Genomic DNA, 25,118 nt, shown 5'->3' with positions numbered 1-25,118 from the left:
AAAAGTAATGAAGCGTGCTCTACAAAAGGCAATCATGCTACTCCTACATGCTTTGTAAAGGACCATTGCTCTATACAAAAGCAATTTGCAGAGCCCTAATTTATTTATTGGCTATTTGTGAAGCGCCTAAACATCAAATGGTGTTTCAAGGTGCCACAAGACAAAAAAGGAGGCTGGGGAGGGCAGAGAAGAAAACAACAATAACGGTCCCACTAGGCCGCATGTCATTCAGATCCCGCAAGTACAGTAACAGGCAGTGGAGGGGTGGGGAAGTGCCGATCGGGGAGGAAAGGATAATGCTAGGTTGGGAGGGAAGTTCAGAGGAGAGTGGTGGCATCCTGTGCGAGGGTGGGGAGAAGAAGAGGGTCCCTGGGGCGAGGCAACTGCTAAGAGAAAGGCAAGCGGGCAAGTGCCAGGGAATGCAGGGAGTGCAGGGAATGAGGACCACATGCTAAGTGTGAGGAAGGGGGTGGACAGGCTCAGTAGGGACACACCCCCTGACAGGCTGGTCAGGGGAAGGGGCCCCGCTGGGCAAGTGCAGGTTAGAGGAGGGACAAGGAGGCCGGGGTGCTGGGGTAGATTGGGCGAAGAGGGCCTAGTACCCTGTAAGACTCAGAATAGACCAGGCAGCAGTCAATGCGGCAGAGGGGGCATCACCAGTAAGGAAGAAGGGAAAAGAAGGGTCTTGAGAAGCTTCTGGAATTTAAGGAGATCCAGCCCAAACATGAGAGGGGCAGGGAGGCCATTCCAGAAGGAGCCTCCTGCCAAAGCCAGAGATCTACCCCCGCCCACTCTCTGCTTGGAGAAGTGTCTGCTCTGCAGAGAGTTGGAGCTAGATGACCAGAGGGCTCTAGCAGGAAGGTATTTAGGGAGAGGGGGTTGATGTAGAAGGGTCCCAGCCCCCAGAAAGCCATGTGGAGGATGCAGAGGGTCTTGAACTTGATCCTCGCAGCCACCAGCAGCCAGTGGAGAGTTATTAGGGCTTGAGAGATGTGGTCCCTGGGCTTGAGCCCAAGGATATGTCTCATAGTCTTATTCTAGATTAGTTGAAGGGGCCAAAGGGAGGATAAAGGCATATTGAGGAAGAGGCTGTTACGGAAGTCCAGCCTGGAGAGGACCAGAGATCTGGAGACATTGAGTTTCTAGGGGAAGGTGAGAAAAGTGAGAATGCCTCTAAGGAGGTGCAGCTGAAAGTGGGCCCTCGTGGCATGGCCCGCAATGTGAGGAGAGAAGGAGAGAGGAGTGTTGAAGATAACGCCAAGGTATTTAGCCTCACAAGAGGGTGAGGGGAAGGGCACCCATGGAGGGCAACCAGAAAGTATGAGGGAAGGAGGGGGCAGGAGTCCCACTGAGAAGGATCTCAGTCTTACTGGCATTAAGGCAGAGATCGCTAGCAGCGCATCATGCCTGGATAGCAGTGAGACAGTCAGGAATGAGCTAGGAAGAAGAGGAGGAAGCAGAGGGGAGCTTGAATGAGAGCTGGGTATCATCCGCATAACACTGGAAGTGAGGAGAGAAGGTGGAGATCAGATGGGCCAGAGGGGCAAGGTAGATGTTGAGGAGCCATAGCGAGAGGATACAGCCCAGAGGAGCGCCACATGAGGGACTCATTCTCTATCGAAGAGGCAATCATAGAGGTGTTATGGAAATGCAAATGTGCATGCCCCGCTTAGTGGTAACTTCAACACTTGTGAAATATGCACAACAGAGAAACACTGCCAAAAAGCAAATCCATGCCAACATATGCACAGTCCATGTAAAAAGAAAGAGGAAATGAAGAGTTGCTACCAAAAACATACATGGCTTGATATTAGTAAAGCGATTCTTCGACCTGTTCCAGGGCAGATCAGCGTCAGATGTGGCAAGATCATGAAGAAACTTGGGAAGTTCCTGTGAAATGAGAACACACATGTCGATTAGAGCACACACAAGCGAAACATCTTAATTGGTCACCTTTCTGGCTGGTTTCACATTTGGACAGTTAGTCAAGTATGTTGCACAGAAATGTCAACAAAGTTGAATGTGGTCCCCCCTCCAATGCTCGAGCCTGTAAGTGCCTGCCAATAGCATTCCAAACCGACGGAGGGTGTATCTCTGTCGGTCAACATCCAGAAACAACTAACACTGCTGGTGCCCTGCAAAACAACTGGGGTTATAACAATAGCTGCAACTCACAGGGAGAGAAGAATAACCCTTGTCAAATGATGAAAACCTTTCAGCCCAAATAATGGTAGAAACACCACCTGCAATGGTAGTTGGTATTTCTGCGGGGGTGGTAACACCAGGCCGAAAAAAAGATATTCATAGAAATCCTTACCCACAAGGGAGAAGTAAAATGTGCTCTTTTGGCTTGTTCAATGTTTGATGGGTTAATTTTCACTTTGCAAGCCAATTGATCATTGGGCGGAAGGACAACTCCAGGAGTAGGATGGCTGTGTGGAGGACATCTTGGCCCCATACCAGGGGGCAAACTAGATTTTCAGGGACCCCATCATACCAAAGACTCTTGGGCAGCCCTTTTGCTGCATCAACAATCTTTCTGATCAATGCAGTATCTCCTGATTACCACCATATATGAATTTGTAGACTGCACCGGCCTGTTGGCAGAGTGCACACCTGGTGCATTTGCAGTACAGCCAGACAGGTGGTGCAGAGTGGTGTGCTCACCACTGAGCGCCAACATCCTCTCAGCTATGGGCAAACACTACCAGCAGGAGTTACCTGTAATTCCCATGTCTCAGCATGTTTTTGTTTATTTTGTAATGTGGTCCCTGTTCATTTTGTAATTTGGACCTTCAACAGAAGAACCTCAACAAGTAAGCAACGTTTGAAGAATTTCCAGTACATCATCATCAAGTTCATTATTTTGGATTTCTCAGCCTATCAAGTTAGGGTAGCGGGCCATTACCTACTGGATAACCACTAACACGTCAATAAAAGTAGAAACCTAAACCATTTTACACCACTAAACACTGGTAAATAACAATGGGTGCCATTCAGAACCAGCTACAAGAGGCAACTGGAATAGGGCCAGTTTTTTAGCTGCCGTCAGTGCAGAAAAGGTATAGATAGGGAAAAGGTACATCGCCATGGTGAGTAGGAATGGTGACCGGTGAAATCCAAGTTATGGAAGCTTTGGGAAGAGTACATTTTAAGAAGACAGTTAAGTGATATTGTCATAGTTGGTGGCAACAATCAAGAAGATGGTATTGCCCCTACTTGCAGCCAATGTGGCTATTCACCCCCGACTAAGAGTGCCATGTTTGAACACAGGATTTCACACTTGGGCACCAAATGCTAAGCATTTGGCATGTGGCTATGCAATCTGGTGGCCAAACATCCAGAAACAAGCATTTAACAAAGACCGATAATAAATGTGAGTGTTACTAGTAGAGGGGTACAAGAAGCCCCTTTTCTATTTTGAAGTTTTGGGATCCAACACCAGGGAATCCTGAAAAGAAAGAGCCAACTCAATATGGGAAACAAAGAGTAGGATATGCACACCTGAGCAGTGTAAGGGCCTAGGCCCTAGACAGTGCATGTGACACCATAATGCTTGAGAAAGGGAGGGAAGGAGAAGCATGGAGGCACCCGCATAATACGCTGGGTATGAAACAGCCACCTGGACCCTTGAAATTGCCAACAAATACTTGTAGTTTTTGCACTCAATTTAAGCATCCTGAATTACAGTTATAGACACAGGACGATGGCCTAGTACAATTGTATCTCTGTGCATTCGGACCTGCAGTTAGATAATTCTCCATAGAAGTACACTGATTGTTCCTTGATCCTGGACTGTGTAAACAAGCTTGGAAACACAAAATCTGGTATTTGGGTTATAAATGATTCCAAAGTAAATTGAATAACAACAGAAGAAGCATTATCCTTGTGTGCTTTTCCACAGATGCCACGCAAGACCTACAGGTTTCCACATGCCAACACAACCACGCATGTGTGTTTATGTGTTTATGTGAGTGTCTGTCCGAGCTCTTGGATCAGGTTATTGATGTGGCACTTGTAAAATAATTTTCCCTGAGAGAACAGTGCAGATTTTGTGCCAGTAGGCATGTCTCGAAATCCTCGGAGCGTACATGTTCTGATGGATGATAGTCACTCTACCATGCTTCCATGGCGTGGTTCTGCATTCAGAAGCACAATGGATCGCCCTCGTATGACTCCCCTCCCAAGAGGTCTTTTCATGTTCTACATATGAGCAGGGCTTTAATCATCTCTGCCACTAAACTGAGGGCAACCTTCTAAGAAGACGATTGAAGACCTTAATCTATTAGAAATATGCTGTAAACCAAGATGGCCAACCTGTATGTGTATTATGTGTTCTTTGAGACCTGGGTGGCATCAGAGGTGTACGTCGTGAATTATGAGTAATACATTGTTATTGCAGTGAGCAGGTCATTAAAAAACAAAAAATAAAAACAAAATGAATCATAAAATAATGGAACGTTTTCCGACAACAAAATGCCAGATTACAGTGGAAATTGCACAACCCTCAAGGGGCTTGCTTCAGATTACAAGTTACCTCCATTTTAATGTGTCCTTCAACCGGTGCTTGAAGTACAAGCACATATCTACGTAAAGTGCATTCAAAAATTCAGCACAGACACATAAAAAGCAGATCCATTATACAAATACAATACACACGGCACTAAAGAAAGTCTGCAAAACCTGCAACTGAGGATATTACAAAAGTGTTCAAATAGTGCAATACCGCATCAAGTAGGGCTAACCATTCAAAGAAGGGACTCCATATCTTACTAAAAATAGACTCCCCCAGCCCGTAGCTTCAGTACCTTGCCCTCCAGACAAAATAAAAAAATTAACATATTTGGTTCAAAGGTTTCGAATCATTTCGCACTTCAGCTCCAAATGCCTTTCTTCTATCCAGTCGGTTGATAGTGATAATGTCGAATTCAAAAAAGTCGAATACAAAAATGTCGAAAAAAAAAAAAATTTCGAATCTGTATTTTTTTTTTTTTTTTAATGGCGGGGGTTCCCCCCCAGACCCCTGTTTATTTTTACTACCCAAACCCAAAAAAATATACAAATAAAAAAAAACACATTTTTTTTCGACATTTTTTTTTTCGACATTTTTGTTTTCGACTTTTTTGCCGTCGACATTATGACTGCACACCAAATTTAACATGTCACAAACATCAGAAGAGAAAGTGGGTAGGAAATCTGCTCAAACTAAAATGCTTTCAAACTCAAGTGCTAACAACATTACAGGTCCGTTGCAGAGATTCCATCCTGTTGTGATGCTGACACCATTTGCCACCCACAATGTAGGGCCAGTGTAAGAGACTTGGCATGATGAAATCACCAGATGAGGGAATCCTGCATTATGTGTCAGTAACAAAATAAGGTAAAAAAAATATATTTATCAACAATACGTCTTAAAAAGTGGATTGTTGTAGCTGTGAGACGTTTCCGCTAAATATAAAAAATAAAAATAAAGTGAGCAATAACTACTGCACGGAAGGCAATTTAAAAACTCACATTGCATGTTTTAGATGTTATTTTAAAATGAATGTTCACTGTGGATGCCAATAGCAATGTAAGCTCGCCACTCGCCAGGAGTTATAGTCTGAGCCTAGATGAGGGTAATACATTCTGTAGGGCAATTACACCTGATATTAACATCTATGCCAGACAACGTTATTATTAGCAACCAGGAAATCAGGGCGGGGGTCAGGGCTGCACACTGTGTCACATTGTTTTGCATCGAACACAGTGTACAGCCATTGCGTTCTGTCAGTGAGCAAGGGAGCCGATGTGTGAGCAGACTGCAGCAACCATAACAACATTCAAGACACAAACAAACTTCGAGCTGCAGTGAGTGGAGAGGCCCTTTTCTACGTCCATGACTATGGGAAGATTCCAAGAGCAGGATCAAGCTGGTGCTTGGGACCGAGATGCAGCAGAAGTCCCTATGGGAAGCTTAGGAGCAGGCAGATTCACTCAAAACGGTATACTGGGACCTTGGAGGGATGATACGGTGAGGTGAGAAGCAAGACAGTTACAGGGAGTTTGGTCTGGTGCCAACCCTATTTTATCTTTTGGCTCTGGGGTCAGGGTCGGATTGGCCCCTCGGCATTTCGGCCCTTGGCCGGGCCGAAAACGTCCCTGCGGAGTGGGGGCCAGTTTCAGCCCATGCCTGGGCCAGTTTTGGAAAAAAAAACGCTTTGAAAATATGTATTTTTTTTTTTTGCAAAACCATGTTTTTCCATATTTTCCGTAGTGTACTTAAGAACAATGCTATTTAATGCCACTTCCTGTTTTGTCAAGGGGTGAAAGGTTGTGTTTCATTGCTTCCCGGGATGTCACTTTGGGGTGGGGTTAAATGACATCACTTATGTTCATGTCATCAGAGGTCAAGGGTTGTGAGGTGAGGGGGTGGGCCACTTTTTGGAGGCGAGGGGTGGGCCATTTTTTTTTGGGTGTCTGAGCCTATTTCTTGTCCCAGTCCGACCCTGTCTGGGGTACGAAGTTTTTGAGAGAGACGAGTGGCAGTTTAACTTTCACATGTTATGTTATTTCATGGGGGGAAATATCAGAAGATTCAGCAAGTGGTCAATACTGGTAGTTATTGACTGAATTGCAAGCATTCCCTGGGAAGTGCTCAACAACAAGTGTGGAGTGCAAATATGAAGCATCATATCAGTCCTTATTAATCAGATCTACCTATCTCACTGTAATAAGACTGATCCACTTCTAAAAAAAAATGTATTCATCTTTTCGGAGGTGAGTTCTTTATGTGGAAGGTCGCCGAAAGATATGCATCACACAGCCCCTTACCCCAATAAATAGTGAATAACGAATCCGGGTAAAAATCAAATAAATGGGTTATTTCGCCACAACACAAATGTAGGGGACGATTTTTCAGTACATTGTGATAAGCACATCCCTTCTTGTTTAAAATATCGATTCATTCATGTAACAAAGGTCTGATCTCTTTAAAAATCGACTGGCTTTTAAAAAAAGGTTCAACTCCTGTTTTGAAGAATCACTACTTTTAAAAAAAAAATTGTATTTTGTTAGATTATTCAACAAATAATTTTGGCCAAAAAATGTATGTAAAATTGAGGTATTTTAAAATTCACCAATAAAGTGAATTTTGTCACCAAAACACCCAGTTCCCTTTTAGGGTCATTACATTTGCCCAGCCAAAGTTGCCAAGGGTAATGCCATGATGCCGCAGCTGAACTCCTTCTGTTCCTGGCAGACAAAGGGCATAGCCAAAGGCTGCTGGACATGCCGTTCATCTTGTCAGGCCGGTGTCGTACAGTAAGTCCCCACTGGGAATTGAATAGTGTAACCTGCTGGTGTGACAGACAATGGTGCAAGTCTATGCTTTCGTGCAGGCCCAACAGTGGGGCGTTCAGGATTAATCTGCAAATCCAAAATAGAGAAACCGGAGACTGACAAATCGGTATTTCACGAGCTCAACTGCGAGCTGAGCCAAACTGATACTGCGGGCCAACAACAGGCCGTCAGCCCGATGATAGCCGTAAAAAAGGAAGTTACTCAGAAAAAGCCATCCATCTTTTTATAGGGGGGTTCGCATTGCATTTAAAAGTGACAGTTTCCATTAAACGTGATTTTGTGTCGCGGAGCAGCATTGTGATTTTTCTCAGAGGCGAGTCTGCACAGGCCATGCTTTGAGGATCATGCACTTTCGGAATGATCCAGGAAGAGGGTGTGAATAAATATCGTTAGCCGGCAGCGCTTCTGTGTGTTGTCCATCTTTGTCAGGTTAAATTATCTCTGGAATGTCTGTCACTTGGGTTAATCACTTTGGACCAGAATTGTGACTAGATGAGCCCTCTGTTTGTGATCGATATTTTAATTTTATTTTAGGTATATATTAGAAAGTAAAAGAACACTGTTCATTAGTACGAGATACAGTCATGCATTAGATGGTCAGAGGCAGAACAGCCCTTAGACATAACATGTTTAAGGGGCACACCTTTCCAGGTAGCACAGATTAGTTAACATTTAGATTTAGTGGGGAACATTGAAGAGTGCTGCAAGAGGTGCTGAGGTGTTCAGACAAGGTTGCTCATCAGTAGGGATACTAAGAGGGATAGGTTTTGGGATGTGAATCTTACTGCGTGTGTCAAAGGTGTTCCTTGAAGGATTCTTCTTCTGAATTGCACGACGGTGGGGTGGGCGGGGATGATATTGACATGTATGATGTTCCACAGTCTGAGGGAGTAGACAGGGAATATGTGATTCCTTGTTCTTTCTTGTTTCTATGTCTGCTGTCCTACTCTGGTCAGCGGGTGCCTTTTGGTGAAGCTGTGACTGCAAGAAGTGGTGAGTTGTCGTTCTGTCAGGTAGGGAGGAGCATGCATTGTGACAGATGTGGTTATGGTGTAGCTAGTTTTCAAAGTGATGCCTGTATGTAGGGGTAGCCAGTAAAGTTCAATGAGTATGGACGTTATGTGCTCAGAATAGCAAAGGCATCATGGTGAGGCAGGAGCAGGGCCTCTACGGCGGATCTGCAGCTGGTGTCTTGTGGGAAGGCTTCATGGTATACAGGAAAGATGGCTGCTGAATGCGGTCTGAGTTTTCTCCACTATGTGAGCTTTGAAGGAGAGGTTGCTGTCCATGTGGAAGAGACAATAGGCATTAGGTGAAGCCTTTGAGGTTTGATGGAGGACATTCTTGTCCGAATGTGGGGGCGATCAGTGTTGTTAGTGAGGAGCAGGTATTCCATCTTGGCTGCGTTCTGTTCGAGGTAGGAGCTGGACTTAAAGGTCTGGATCAGGATGATGCATGGCTTGAGTTGGTGGAAATCTTTATTTGATGATATTTTCAGTCCATAATCCCATCTAGGAGAGTGCAGTGACCAGGTCCCATGCCCCAGCTGTCCAGAGTGTCCTGAGATCCAGCTGGCTTTCCAGAATCCCAAATCAAGTTGTACTTTGTAAGTAGCAAACCACCCCGCCCTAAATTGCATAAACCTTTCCTTTTTGTGACACAAACCCCATTGAAATCCCATTGAAAGTCCCAAATTGCCAGTATAAATCATTCACCTTCCAAAGAAGAATCTGTAGTAGCCTGTGTATGTTGGCGCATTCCTTTGATAAATCTCTCAGTTGCCTGTATAAGTCCTTAGTATCATTTGACAAAAATGAATTCTCCCATTGAAATTCACGTTCAAAATTGTTGCCATTCGAAATCAACAATCTTGTCGAGTGTTTTTATTAATTATTCTAGTCATTAAAGTATTGCCTCAAAAGAATTAGTCTCTGTGTACTGAAAACCGAATTTACCAGTGTACTGTGTGTATTACCCCACAAACTCCTTAGTTGCATCCGTCCTTTTATAAATCACAAATCTTAGTCCCATTTAGAGCAATCCCTTTTGCTAGAATCTTACCCATTATGGGCTTCTGTCATTGAACACCGATTTCTGATTTTTAAAGCTAAATCCTTTACCTAGCTGCCAGTCATTGCAAATCCTGTGTAAAACGAATTTCCATTTGCCGTTTGTATTATTTCTTTTGCCTTATGCTTTTTCCTGAAATGAATTGTTCCTTTTCTTTCCATGTTGCTCTGGTGTGCTGATTAGCATCCTATAAGCTTCCCTATCTCATCAAGTGTAGCAACACGAATTTCTTTTCAAACTGTCCCCTAGCAGTTGTGAGTAGCCATATGAGTAATTATCAAAATTAGATTCTGCCGTTTTGCTCCGAAAATGGGTTTTAACTATCTTTTCTGGCTTCCCATCTTGGGGTGGCGGGCTTTATTTAAAATCCGATTTTCTCTATCTTTCCTCCTTGCCACTGCCTTACATTCAAAGGAATTAAGTTAGCTGATGTTTGGGTGTGAGTGTTGCAGGGGAGAGTGGCACATTCCAACTAAATATGACAGGGCGGACTGTGCCTGTTGGCTGTGTCCATCCAGAGTACACAGGCCTATGCATTTGTCGTGGTGTGAGCATAAGAAAATGTGTGTGGGTTAGCCCCACAGATTTTCCTGAGGTTGGTCTACCATCATTCCATTTAGTTAAACATTTCAAAAAGCCCAGTTGACCCACCATGTGGATGGTCGAATTCCTCACAGCCATCCAATAGTATTTAATGCCTTACATTCATGGTATTGCCACTATATGTGAGGTCCAGTCTCACATGTGCAGTTTTTGCTAAGGTGGGCAAAGTTCAGCCTCAAATAATGCAACCCGGAATGGCCCATCCATCTGCAAGGTCCCAGTACAGCTTGAGATCTACTCCCCTAAACAACTGCTAACATCCCCACACTTACCCGAGTAGAGGCCTTGCGTCAGGCTGTCTGGCTCTCCGCTTTCATGATACACTGTGCTGTACCCTCGATTCTGTTCCTTTTTCCTGGTTTTTACTTTTACTGTGCACTCTGCATCGGTAACATCCTGCAGATGCAGTGCATAGGAGAACACAGTGTTGACACCACTTATCACTTCCTCTGCTCCTCACAGACATGGGGAAGCTGCTGAAGTTCTAGGAGAGGGATCAGGGCTAGGAACAACTGAAAGTAAGCAGGGTTCTCACCAGATCCCTCTTTACTTTCAGGTTGGTGTTGTCCATGTGATCCTGAATCACGATTGCAAAGGCAGTGCCAGAGGTACAATGGAGTCACCAGGAGTAGCAGCTGGTACAACTGGCAACCCCAAAATGACATCTCTGCCCTGCAGAACAGGTCAGGATGGCCCGTGGTTCCTCAGAGTCCAAGGACTAAAAAATGAAGGTGTCTTGATTATAGATTGTCATTGTCAATAGCTGCCCGCTGGTGCCACCTGTTAATCATCCCCAGGCACCCAGTGCTATCTTTTTTTCAGGCTGCTCATGTCAAGCAGCAAGGCTTCGTTTGGGATTAAAGGGATCATAGTGGATTTTAACCCAGCAAACGCTATGGAGAAAAGGGAAGTTAGCACTGGTCTTTAAGAAGAATGGAATCCTCTTATTCCAGCAGCCATTTGCTTTCACAGTGTGATTCTGGGCATTTTTTGTAGCAGAGCAACTGTCGAGTAATCTCGAATTCAAGGTGTCTTCTCAGTGGTCCTGAATTCATCCCAGTGATTGTAGAAAGTGTAGGCCCAGATTCCCTATCTTGTACACAAATTGCAGGCTGAGTGCAGACATGGCCACCAGTCGGAGCCAGGCTTATTTTCATACGTTTGGCGGCCAACTAATCATTAAAAGTTGACACATTCACACTTTCCTGTGATCCTTCTTGGAGAAACACAAAGGATCCTGATTCAACTTTGAATGCAGACATCTGTCAGAACTGGTCTTTAGTGCCCTGGCCTCAGGTTTACTGGTCTCATGCTAGCCACTACCATATAGTGCAGTGGTCTGCGACCTGTTGCTCTCCAGGTGTTTTGGACTACAACTCCCATGACTCCTCAACATTGGCTCTGCTGCCCAGGTCTGGTGGGATTTGTAGTCCAAAACACCTGGAGCACCAAAGGCTGCAGACCCCTGATATAGTGTAACATTTTAGATGAGACACTCATTCATAGTTACCTATGCAATAGCACCACCTACAATTATGTTCCAGGGAGTAGATATACTACTCCTTAAATACATTTGACTGGCAAGTGCTGGGCCTGCTTGCAAGGTTTATTGCAGCCACCACCTTCTGGGGATCACAGTGCTATTTGGACAGCCAGGGGAGTTGCTAGGTCTGGAAAAGACCTGGGGCTACGCTGATGTAGGAACTGTTGGGACCGGGGGCTAGCTAGTCTTTTCGCTGTAGCTCCTGAGATTCTATCCGGGGCTACAACCAAAAGATCAGGGGCTATAGCCCCTTTAGCCCCCCCCTAGCAACGCCCCTGTGGACAGCTACTTTTTAGGGCACCACGTGTCTTACATGCCCAGGAAACACAGGGTACCTTTTAGGCACCTCACTCTGAAATGGTTAACATCTCTCATTGTATATCAAGATTTAACCTGGATTTGTCATTCAGATTATTTAAAATGAGTGGCAGGTGGTCAAAATAGTAAATTGTAAAACTTTTAGTGGCTTTTCATAATTCTGGAGTCACATTTCAAAAAAACATATTTCACACTTTTTGTTTTGCTGAGCGCAAAATAGCTATAAGCTGGATGGCCTGTAAAGGACAGATGCTATACTTGTCAGAATGCACTTCTTGGGTAGTATATTTTACTGCTTGTATTAGTCACTTGCGTAGAATCAGCCAACCTGGGACAATATTGTGTTAACTTACCATTTGGCAGGTAAATGGTCACGGGTTTACCACCAAGTGGTAGCAGGCCGCCAGCCCGTGCCCTTGTAGGCCTGAACAAAGCTAAGTACCGAGTGAGTTCTTAGAGCGCTTACCTCTAAAGCCCACCCACCAAATGGGTAGGTAACGCTATTAGCACCCTCCCCAGTCATCATCAGGGGTCATAATAATGTTTTAAAAGAGAAAAAATTGTGTCTGTTCGCCTGATTTCCTTTAAAAAATATTAAGATGGTCGCAAGGGCAGTGACCGAAGTGAGTGGCAACAGTCGGGAGCGGTGTTCCACTACTTTTATTGTTTTTTGTTTACCATTCGTCTACCCATATTCACCATTCTATATAGAGGATTTGTCCATTCATGTCTCTATGCAAGTCTAAGTTGTAATAGGAGCCTTAGTTACTAGTTAGACTATTGCAATGCCCCGGCAGCATCACCTTGTCACATGGTGCACTATGCTTCCGACTACCCTCTCCCCTGCCCAGTCCACAGTTCCACTGCTTTTTTCGGTACACTTCTACCACCGCTCAAGGGGGGAAAAGGGGATGCTGTCCCTTTTCTATTTTCATTGCTGGAAGGCAAGCAGTGGGGCCATAGTGCCGGAGAAATAGGTAGGTATGTGAGTGAGGGGGAAATGGCATGACTTGGGGAATGGCTGAAGTAGGGGTCTGCGTGAGTTTGGAGGGGACCTGCGGGTGAGGAGGGTAACATAGGCTTTTGTTGACGGGTGACAAAAATGTCAGAAATGGGGATTAGCACTGGGATGGGGAATGTAAAATGGACTTTTACTAGCAATTCACTCCGCTGTCCCAGGCTGTTACTATTCACTAAAACGTTTCAATATCTGGCAAGCCCGTGGATATTCTCAGCATCCACACGGAGTGAGCCTTGTCAGCATTCATGCCTGTGAACTGCCGCTGGTCGCAAAGAAATGGCTGCGTGCTCCTTTCACTGAGCTGCCTTCAGGGCTAAAAGTGCCGCTGAAAAGTCGGATAGATGCTGGACAGGATCACGTGGCTGCGCAGGGCACCTTGACTAACGTTCCCGACATGGGAGGTGTACATATCATTCCCAGCCGCGCCATGCAGTGTTTAATGATGCAGCGTGGCCTTCGGGAAACGATGGGGTCTTCTCAGGGTAGGTCGCTTTTTACTGACACCCCAGGTGAGGAACGCCGGCCAGTTTGTGGTGTAAATTGCACTGCCCAAATCGGTGTAAGATTACAGTCCAAACAATCAACATGGTAATTAGGTATTGATTATCAAGGGTGACCTCGCCTGCTTAAAATGGACATGAAATCGGACACATAAAACGACTGGGGGTCGCACAATGTTGTGACAACTGCTGGCAACATACCGCAAATTCTTCCTGAAACTTTAGGTTGTTGTTCGTGCAGAGCTCTTCCACGTGTTGCAAGAAGGCCTTCTTGGAGATCGGCCTGGAAGTAGAGATAAAAATAATCATGTTATTAGTTCGCTTGCTTTTTTTTTTGCTTCTCTTGCATCTCTTGTTTTGACAGTTCAGCAAGACCCAGCAGAGGGAGGGGCGCATACGGAAGCCCAGGATCAGCGTGTGAAGCAGTGGTGGAACCAGCCCCCCTCTTAACAACCCCCCCCCCCGCCGACCCCCCCGTGCCCAGTCAGTGCACCCTCTGGCCTCCTGCTGGAACCCTATTACCCCCCATGGTCCGTAATTTTAGGGGGGAGGGCAGAGGTGTTTGTTCCCCCAACTTTCATGGCACACCATTTTGTCCCCATTTATTTGGCTGGGACACCTTTTCTTCAGATGTCATGTCCCCCCAATATTTTCAGAAAAGTTACTCCACTGCCAAAAGCTGCCCCCACTACTGTTGTAGTGAAAGGCAGGTCAAGGCAGAAGTGGTTTGGATCAAATTCAGCGACCACGGAGTGGATTGGGAAACACAGAGTGCCTCATTCTGATTATGATGGAAACGGTAAAAGCAGGTGGCAATTAAAATACCTCCTATTTTGAATATACCACCTAATTAATTATACGCTGGTGTTGCAAGGGATATTGACTTGCGGGGAGCACATATAAAGTGCTGACTAGGACAAATCAAGCATATTTACCACAAGCGGTATTTTCTGTACCACATGCAGTAAATATCCCATTTGATCCCAGCACAGAATTAGAATTAAAAAAAAAATAGTTGGAATCTTAAGTACTATATGTTTTCACCATTACCAGTAAACTCAATGACACCCACCCAGTATGTGCTACGAAAGTTGCTGATGATTTTTCTTTCAGCCAAACAGCTCGCAGACATGTGCGTGGGGGTGGGTGGCCGGCTGCCAGCCTGATTGGAGGTCAGCTGATAGGCCTGTAAAAACGCAGGTACCTTCGGTCAAAGGTTATGGCGGCCTGGCCTAGAGCCAACTGTACCCCCAAGTCAGGCCTCGCATGTGAAACGGTGGAAGCCTAGCCCAAAAGACATTGGAGCCACAAACCTGGCTTTACCCTAAATCAGCACACGAGGAAGAAACCAGTGCGCGCCTACCACAATAAAAATGTTTCAGGAAAAGCTCAGGAAACTAGGGTGCAGGGGAGGTAACACAACCCTGACACGGAGTTAAGAAAGAAATGTACTAGAAAATGGCGTCCTAGAATTACGACACCCCGTCGTCCCCTGTACACCATATTGCTGAACTAACGGCCAAAAGTATTCACAGAAATTTTTAAACATCAAGTATGCCACAAAATAACGACAGATACAATCATTTCGAGCAATGAAGCTTCTTTAATTGAAGAGAATAATGCTCAATGCTTTTTGGGGAACCCCCCCTTCTTCAGGAACGAAACATCTCTGCAATAGTGTGTGCAGGGGAGAGAGGTCTGCTCATTCTAGGATGCCAATTTCTAGGTCCTTACCCTAAATCAGCCCATGGCCAGGGCCTGTGAGTGATTGCTGGGGTGCGTGCCGAGTCTGACGTGTGTCATGACGCATAACGGATTCTGCACCCCATCAGCTAGCCAGAAAACCTCATATTTTCCCTTTATACCAACATGTTTGGGTGGTCTGAAAGTTTTTTTTTTTAATCCAACTCGTTCATGGTCACTGAATCTTAAAAGAATGATTTCAGTCCCACTCGCTTGAGCTGTGGAAGCTTTGTACTTCTGCCATTTCAGTCCCACTCGCTTGAGCTGTGGAAGCTTTGTACTTCTGCCATTTCAGTCCCACTCGCTTGAGCTGTGGAAGCTTTGTACTTCTGCCATTGCACGCATGCCTCAATGCACCTCAGCCAGACCATATAGACAGTAAACTTGACCATGACATGCTCTTCTAGTCAAAAGGGCTCATCCATCAATAGCAGCAAAGTTTGCCAATAAAACATATTTCAATACATTTGTGCTTAAAATCCAACAAAAACGTAGCATGCTTCGACAAAAACCCCAGAATGTATTATAATGTCTCAAAAATTGACCAGAAGCAGTTCTACTTCCACCAGTTCCTGGCATATTGTTTCTGGGGCATTTGTAGTTTACTGCAGACGCAACTTTTAATGGTTGTTGGTGTCATATGGTGGCATTTCCACATATAGCCCTGGGTTTGAAAACCTGGAGGAGAAAGTGCTGTATGATTTAAACATGGGCCCACCAAGAGTGGTCGAGAGGCAGCACTTCTGTCAGATGGATTAGCTGCACCACCAGGGGGCTGCCAATGTCCTGGTGGCACTGGTGGAGGTCCGCCACCAGTTCTGGCCTGATGGGGACACCGCTTGCACCCCTTAACCAGATATTGGAATGAATCCACCCAGGAAGGAAGGGAGAGGAGCTACTTCCCGCACATAATTGGCAGTGGTGGCAGCAATGTTACTGCTACCTGCCATCTCCCATTATAAACTTCAATTCAAGGAAAGTTTGAAGAGGAGGGGAGGCTTGATGGCACAGCGATGGCGATATGGAGGGTCACTTGGCAATACTCCTCTAAATTGCACAGGTGCCTGTGCCTGCCTGAATATTGGCAGAGGGCAGCAGGATCCTCCTCGTGCCATTCTATAAATCGGGATTATAAAGTGAAATGTCCAAGAATGAATATGCCTAAACTGGATCCAGTAGAAACCAACTGCCCCTGGTGACCTAGAATGTCCACCAGTGCTTGCCCTTCCCCCCTCCCTATCCCCGCACCCGAATGCTCAGTCAACTTAGCAATTTCCTAGATGAAACTACCAAAGCAATCTACTTACTACACAGAGCACCGAACTACTGTAGGGAAGAACACAAAGGATGACTTCTGGGATGAGATGTTTAAACACCTGGGGTGGGGATGGCACAGCAATGCCCTCATTTTGTATTCCTAAACATATATTCACTGGACTATTGTTGGTCCAAACAGAACTGGAAATGGGTCTCAGGTAGAGAGCCAAGTATGGACAGCAGAGCCAAGGAGTGGGTACTTACATTTCTCCATGCCCTTGGAGGGCATTGCTGCACATGCACTTTTCACAACTGCAAAAACGTTTCCCTTGAAAACATGTGGCAGTGGTTTTCTGGAGATTTATAGTTTTAGTGGTGTTTTTTATTTTAACAACTGGCACTTCCTGGCGTTATCCCTGTTTTGTGGAGCACAGCATATCTTTATCGCTCACGGAACGTGTTACGCTTTTCCAGCGTTTGGAGCATATAGAATATTGCGGTGACCTCATTGGATCATTACACCGTTTTTAACCCCGGGAGTTTAAATATCCCTGTATTGCTTCCCAAGCTAAAACACAGACATGCAAGCTTCACCCCAGAGGGAGAGAAAGCATTTCTCCAGTTACCATGCAATTGGTCATGCGTTTATGATTTATAGCCAACTTGGAGGTTCGCTCTAATAAACACGAAGAAAGGAACCACACAGTAAGATTTCAACAAGCAAGCAGGCAACATTACCACAGGCACACACAAAGATCTGGAAGAAACTTACTTGAGAGATTTTCTATAACTAAGCAACCTGCAACAGAGATTAAGTTAAGTGGAACATGTTGCAAAAACGGTGAACACTGCTTGAATTCTCCTTAGGTTATGCATGAGCTATTAGACTAAAGCAAGCACTACTGCTTAAGAGCTCGAGAACAGCTATTGCAAAAACACGGATTTTGGTTCACTGGTAATAACACAGAACAAGCATTAGCAAAGTCAAAATTATTAAAGTCCTTCAGCTGTTCAGGGCTCCAATTGGGTGCTGGGCAGAGAGACAGGGGAGACAACATGCAAGGTCATAGGACTACCATCATGGAAGAGGAATGCAGTGTTCTTCCAGTGCCTGGCTCCCGGTCGAACCCACCTCCCTGGTCTAGGTGCCTTTCAGAGAGCATAGTCTGTTGCTCTTCTTCAGACTCCCTGCTGACCCTCTTGCACCCTCCATCATCCGTGACTGCCTATCTGCCATCCAGTCCTGGTGCGCCTTCAATGATCTCTGCTTCAACGCCAGTAAAACTGAGATCCTTCCCATTGGGACCCCTGCTCCCTCTTTCCTCCCCTCACTCTGGCCTTCCTCCTTCGGCTCTCCTCCCTGATCCTTCATCTAAAGCCAGAAACCTTGGAATCATCTTCGACTCCTCTCGCTCCTTCCTGCCCCACTCCCAGGACATTGCCAAGAAGTCCAACTACCAGCTCTTCCTTCTCAAAGGAATTCCACCTTTTCTCACTTTCCGCAGAGGCTCAATGTGACTCAAGCCCTACTCCTCTCTATACTTGACTACTGTAATAGCCTTCTCCTGAATCGCCCTTCACTCTGTGACCCCCTTCAGCTTATCCAGAATAGGGCAGCAAGACTTATCCTTGGCCTTAAGCCCAGGGGTCGCATCTCTCCTTCACAAAAACGTCTTCACAGACTCCTGGGTGCTGTACGGATTACATTCAAATCCCTCTGCATCATCCACAAGGCTGTCTGGGCCCGGGGACCACACTATCTTCTACTCTATCTCACTAAATACTCTCCCACTAGACCTCTTTGCTCCTCTGGCAACAACTCTTTGTGTGTAAAGCATTTTGCTAAAAAGAGTGCAGGGGGTCACTCACTTTCCTCAGTGGGCTCCCTCCTTTGGAATAGCCGCCCCCCAGCCCTGCACCTTGAGAAGGATCTTCTCAATTCCAGAAGCTCCTTAAGACTGTCCTCTTTTCCTTCTCCTTCCCACCTTCTCTCCTATGCTAGTCCCACAATTGCTGAATCGGTGCCCTTGACCCTTATGCATCTTTGGGGCCTTGACCTCCCACACCAATTATTCCCAAATCTATCCATAGCATTTTGCATGCACACACCCTCATCTCTGGAGACTCGTACTTACACCTCCCGCGGCCCAGGCCATGTGGCACTCAACATTCCTATCACTTCTTCCATGGCTCTCCCACGAGCTCGGACTCCCCAGCACTTACCCTCTCTTCCCTCTTCCTTTCTGCACTTGGACGTTCTGAATACTAACAAGGCATAGTAGGTTCGTCCCACTTCCTCTTCCCCCTCAGCTGTTAATATTGTGTTGTAATGTACCCTCCCGCCCTCCATGCGGGTGCTTTGAAACAGTATATTCTTATTGTATAACCGCCTAACAAGCAAACAATAAATAAATACATGATTAAATAAATAATACCACATTCCATATGCCTTTAACAATATGTCTGGCTCCATCAGCTTGGCTCTAAAACTCCACCCAACAGCAAACACTATCCATCATCAATTGGTGGCACCAAAGTACCAGCTATGGGTCATAATTATGCACATTTACTAAGTTTTGTCAATGTGCTACATATGGGCCAAAACCATGCAGCTTAAGGACACCATTCGACCTTTTACCTTTCCAGCAATGCCATCAGCCTCTGTACATACTCTATCGGGAATATGTTTTATCTCTCAAGCTGTGGCTAAAGTATAGGGAATGAGTATAGCCCTGGGCCCAGCAAAATAAAAGCAATTTGATTGACTAATTAGTCATGCAATCAAAGTGGTATCTTGCCATTTTTACTGAAGCAGATCTCATGACAGCAAAGACAGTGACAGGGACTTGTTTAATTTCTAGAAATCATTTAGCGAAATGGTTCCCTCTTTCAGAGCGGTTTCCGGGGCTACTTGGGCTGGTAGGCAAGAGTGAGGGTTTCAAAATGGGAAGGAAGCATCCATTCATCCACATGTACATGAGTGGTGGTGCAAACACAGAGCTACTAGAATAAGTTATTCATTAGACAGGTCTTTGAAATGCCCTACAATATTCTACACGCCTGGTAAAGTATTCCATTCAAGGGTATTTTAATGTTAAAAGTGAAGAAACACTGCAAGTAAGAGTCAAATGTACATGTTGCCACAGTCAGATATTTTGTTCAAAAAAGGCAATGTGCTGACTTCTAAGCTCCATGAAATGTGATTAGAAATGTTTAGATCATGGCTATTAACATATCCACCACTAACTCATGCATTTTGTTTATCTCAGGGTCAATGGTGTGCAACTTTATGAAGCACATTTAAAACATCATTAACAAGAGTCTCTGTCTCTCAGTACCTGTGCCTTTACTCCCGCTGTCAAGTTGTGCCCATATGTTCTTTCCATTAAGGGGGGCATGGACTCTGTATGTAGTTTTAGTCTCTGTATACAGGAAAGTATTGGATTCTCTCTTGTTTTTATCTTTCCTCCTTCTACGGAGATGTCTCTCGGGGTTATCTTCCCATTGGGCCATTTTCTCATTAGGTTGGGCATAGAGGATACTGGCATAGGATAGATCAGCCCCTGCTTTTTTTCTTCACCCATCCTGACTGGGTTCTTTTAACTATGGTATGGTGGGGGAATCAATTATATTCAAGGGGCAATGCCTCACCGGATGACCATATTCTCCACAAGAGAAACACAATTTCTGGCCTAAGCTTGGAGATGGGAGTATGATGGATGGTAGGTCTCTGTTTACACCCTATATCACGCTAGTGGTTAAGCTTGATTTACTACCTTTAGGTCTATTGGGTGTTTCTGGTCCTTGTGGACTGCTGAGTGATACGCTCGAGGTAGAGGGGCCTTGCTCCTCCTGATCCAAAGAGTCATATCTGAGAGGTAATCCACACTCTTTCCATGCGGGCTCTGGCGTGCTTGATGAGGGCTTAGAAGATACTATCCCCCATCCTCTCCTTTTTCTTTGAGGATCTCTTGGTCACCACGGGCAACAGATACCTCTGATATCCTATCTTTCTAGAGGTGAAAATCCTCCTCCTTCTCTCCTTCAGATGTTATGGCATTATCGTCCCAGGAGGGATATATGAAGACTGCTTTGTCAGAGGACTCACAGTATTCAGGCTTTAGGGTGTAGACAATGTCCCCAAGAGGTGTACATTTGGAAAGGCTGCTGTTATCCCTGGTCGGTGTTCTAACTAGGGTCTCACAGGTGTGTATGGGTAGCTGGGAGTTCTTCCCCAGTCGTTCAGGTGTTTTAATTTCATTGGGGTACAGAGGGATTTTATTTTCTCCCCCCAGTTTCATAAGCTTTTCACTCCAGTGGGAAGAAACTGAGGCTGTAGGTTTCAGAATTTCTATCTCTGGAGGGCAGGAACTTTCCATATTTATTAAGTTACTATGAAAGTTGGTATTTATCCACAAGGAGTTGGCCTCTACCTGGTCATGATCAGAGTCTAACGTGGCCCCTCTTCTCAGTGACAGAAAACATTTTCTTGTGCTTTACCCTCCCTAAATTGGTCTTTAGGGAAGTGTCCCTGTCGTTCTCTATGGGTCTTGTTGGAATTATCTCCCTCTAAGGTCTCATATATCAAATCTCCCACCAACTCACCCTTTCTGATTTCAACTGGGGTTAATAAGAAATTCAACAGGGCATATTTCAATTCACCTCCACAGGAGAAGAGGAGCAATATCCTCAACTCTCCTTCAATGCAGCGCATTACATAAATGGCAAAGCTGGTGGGGAAGCTTATCTGTATGTCTATAGGAACTATTGCACTGTCTCTCTCCTGTACCAGATAGTCTCAGGGACAAAAGAGGTGGTATGTGTTCCCCTCCATGATGTTCCTCACAGAGAGAATGTCCTGACATCTTAATGGCTGAAAGATAAGCCTCATTCTAGTACTTAAATGAGTGAAGGGCTCGGGGTTAGAACCTCCAGTGTCTAACTTGTTATTAATGTGGGATCCCCCGCTTGTATTAACTGGTCCCGATCCCACACCTAGCATCATATGTGAGGAGCCAGGAATGAGATGCAGACACCAGTTTTGGCTTTAAACCTTTATTCAAAATCAAAAGGGTTGGGGACACTACTTAGTATTGCGATCCTAGGAGGTGTTTCCCTACCTCAACTAAAAACTAAGGGGTCTTTCCGTTGTCAAGATTTCCAAAGTAAAAATACGTCCAGTGTCTGAAATCCCATTCTGGCCCGCGCACTCTAAAAATTAACTCTAAAGTGCAAAGGATATTCTCTCTGGATCTCAAGGTGGACAAATGTTCCAATTCAATGAAAAGTTATAACTTCAACCCAAAAGTACCAAGTGGACAATGTTCACTGTGCCACGGAATGGCCCCCTTTCCTAGATCGTTGTTACTAATATGCAAGTCTCTTGTAGCCCAAAAGGATGGCTTCTCTCTCTTGGTGCACACACAGTTTTTGGGTAAATAGTTTCCTTCCCCAGGTTCCTTTTTGCATGTAAATTCAAAACATAAGAATTACATGTCAGATGGTTCAAGATCCTAGGGCACAGGACTTCCTAATCCTTCCACTGTAATTTAACACACACTTGATTTGGACTGGTATATTCTTCTGTCAGGACCTCTTTACAGCCTTTTATACATTTATCTTCACCTGGTATTCTCTCTTGCCAGGACTTTCATACCCTAATGTTCATATCACATCTTTATTACAACTCTCCTTTACCAATGAAACAATACCAGCCCGTTGTTGGTGTAGCATTTCGTGAATGGTTCTAGCCATCATATGTAGGGCTTGTGCCACTCTCTCAAGTTTGTTCACTTTTACTCGCTTTTCTCTTTCTGTCCCTTTAAGATGCGGGTTCAACGACCCGTTTGTGGAATAGCTTATTTCTCTTTTAGCTTCTTCACATACTTCACTTTTCTCACTTGTGGTATAGCTTTTATATTTATTAGCTTCTTCACATATTTCACTTTAAAATCTCAAGAGTATATTTTAGAGGGGATTCGGAATCTTCCCCTTCTTAAAGTTCTTTTCAAATCCTCATAAACCTTTCCCCGGGTCTCAACCCTTTTTTCACTGGTTCTCTGGTTAGGTATTTGGTCTCTCGCTTCTCTGGGTTTCTTTCGGTCCCTCAAGGTTCCCTTGCTTGGCTTAACTTTCGGCTTTCCTGCTCCCATTCAGAGTGTTCAGGTTGCCCCACAGGGTAATGTCTATCTGCGGCCACAGCGCTGCAGTGCCACGTTTACAGTGTTCCCTATTGGCTCTCCTCACCCGTTTCAGAGCCTGCAGGGGCTCAGCATCTCTTTGTGGTTATGCTACAGCAGTGCTATGTTTCCAGCTTAAACTTCCCGTTCTCTTCACTGGCATTATGTTCCTCTCCTCATTCCCTCATTGGCCTGCTTCTCACCATGCTGCTGGAGTCTCATGTTCCCTTTATTCAGTCTTTGTGGGAACATTCATTTGGTAATTGCTTTTGACAATGCTGCCACACCGTTCACTCCGCATCTCCAAATTCTCGTTAAAGCTGGTGCAGAGTGCGCTTTGCATGCTATCTCTCATCCAGCTATCAGCCATTGTCCATTTAAAGTTCCCAGCTTGATGGAACCGTCACCAGCGACTAGACCGCTGCATTGGTTTGCCAGTCTTCAAGATCTTCCATACTCCTTCCCTCTTACTCATCCCAGTATAGAGAGAAAATTCTTTAGCCACTGGGTGGTTTTTGGGAATTAATCCATGAGTCCTTCTGAGTCACCATTACTCATATGCTGTGATGTTCATATCTTCAGAAGGGGAAAGGGATGGTACTATGGAAGTAAGGGAATACCATGTTGCTCCCAACGATACCTTATCACCTCTTGTTTTACCTCCCCCCATGTGATCCTCCCTCGAATATCCACCACCTTGGTTAGGATCTGGTTTCCGTGGACATCCCCTGGCCACATGGGGAGGGGTTTTCCCTGTGAAAGGAGTGATGATAACATTGGATTCATCACACACAATATGTTAGGTAATGTATGGATTATTGAAGTATGAAGTCTCAATTGAGATTGTTTTAACTCATTGTTAACAAATTTTAATGTATGTAAAACTGATTTTATGTATAAAGGTTTTAATAAACCAAAGATACTATATACATTAATAAATAAATAAATAAATAAATCCATAAATAAATAAATAAATGTGTCTCAGCAAAATAGGCTTAGCTAGTGACAGAGATACCGGGCTCGCACATCAATTTAGGGGGAAGACAAGCAGAGGCATCTAGCAAAGTAAAACAGCATATTACTCCTTATAGGCCACTACAGAGCCTCCACAACTCCCCATTATCTTTAATCTCTATCCATTGCTGACGCCCTTCTAAATATCTTACCTTCTATGTTCCCATTGTATACCACCCCCTCATCAATATACAGACTTCAATGATGCATTTGCCAACACTACTGCCAAACTTCGATTCTAACTCCCTCCTCCTTGGTGACTTTATATCAGAATTAATTCTACCAATTGTCCTTCATCCAACTACTTCAGCCACACTATCAGGACCCCTGGTCTAAAAGAGCACATCCCCTCAATGCAACCTCCACTCCTGTATTAAAGCTTTTCAAATCTAACAGTCTGATCACTGCAAAATTCCCCTGTCAATGTTCCTCCTCTTAGCCCTTCTCCTGCTGTAGTCCCCTTCTGGCACTGGATGAATGTGTCTACTTTCTTTCTTGTACCATATCACTAGGTTATAACTCTGTTTCCTACCTTAACCAATCTCCCAGCAGCCAACTGGGTCTCGCTAAACACCCTCCTTTCCTCTGCCTTTGACCTTTTGACCCCATAAAGGAATCCACACGCTTCACCAACAAGCTCCACGCTAAATGAGTCTCAAATGCTCTTGGCTACACTCCTACACACCCTCTGCCAAACTAGCATAGCTCACTCTCCTGAGAACTTACAAACGGCCAATCCAGAATACAAAGAACACTTATTTTATTGTGACCACCTGTAACACCCAGTACCTTCACATTCCTCTTTAAAGTCCTCTTTTAGATCACATTTCCTATACTGCTTCCCATCCTCTATCTACCTCACTCCATGAAGACATTGTTCCTCCTCCCACACCCAAGCAAAATGTCTTCCATCCACCTAGAGGTATCTGCCCCAATACCTGCTCGCTCGCCCCACTATTCTTTCTGAACCCTCCTTCAGTCGTCTTTCTCCTGCCTACTCTCCTCACCATTCCACTTTCTGTCCTATTTCAGGAAGCACACTCTTCCATGTTCTATCATCTGTCACCAACACTGTCACTACCTTCGATCCCTCCCCCATCTACATATTCAAAACAGCTGCAACACTCTGCCGCAAATGGATATGTCTCTTCCTCACCTCCTTCCAGCATGCGTGAGCCTTTCCCCCATTCTTCAAACAAGTGATCATAACTCCCCTCATAAACCAAAATCCACGGGTCCTTCATCCCCTAAAAACAACTTTCCAAGCTCCAACCTAGCTCTTCTGGGCAAAACCATGGAAATGTACATCACTCATCAACTTCAAACCTTCAGCAGAGCTATCCACCTCGGGAATGTTCAGGCGAGAAAAGACCGTAGATTATTTCGAACAAATAATCTTCGGTCCTTTCTCCCTCGAACATTCCCACCTCAGTAAAACAACCCCAAATCGTGATAACTGAATATGTGACCAGCAATAACATTAAAAGGGCATCCAGGAGAAAGTTCGGCGAGCTCAACGTTCAGATAGC

General features: G+C 44.9%; 1 protein-coding gene across 12 annotated transcripts in view; it reads right to left on the bottom strand.

Moving 5' to 3' along the window:
• PTPRQ (protein tyrosine phosphatase receptor type Q) overlaps positions 1 to 25,118 on the bottom strand; it is a 2,012,995-nt gene that overhangs the window by 160,526 nt on the left and 1,827,351 nt on the right. For 9 of the 12 annotated variants that reach the window (XM_069629300.1, XM_069629298.1, XM_069629293.1 and 6 more), the window contains 3 exons: positions 17,169 to 17,195; positions 13,598 to 13,679; positions 1,800 to 1,890 (listed from right to left, as the gene is read on the bottom strand). In XM_069629300.1, the coding sequence (XP_069485401.1) occupies positions 1,800 to 1,890; positions 13,598 to 13,679; positions 17,169 to 17,195 (200 nt within the window). The remainder of the gene's footprint in view (positions 1 to 1,799; positions 1,891 to 13,597; positions 13,680 to 17,168; positions 17,196 to 25,118) is intronic. The other 3 variants (XM_069629294.1, XM_069629296.1, XM_069629301.1) reach the window with 1 other exon arrangement.

Source organism: Ambystoma mexicanum, chromosome 12 (assembly GCF_040938575.1).
Source record: "Ambystoma mexicanum isolate Mex_15411 chromosome 12, UKY_AmexF1_1, whole genome shotgun sequence".
Lineage (NCBI taxonomy): Eukaryota > Metazoa > Chordata > Amphibia > Caudata > Ambystomatidae > Ambystoma > Ambystoma mexicanum.
The sequence above is the reverse complement of the archived record's forward strand: the minus strand, read 5'-3'. Positions and strand labels throughout refer to the sequence as shown.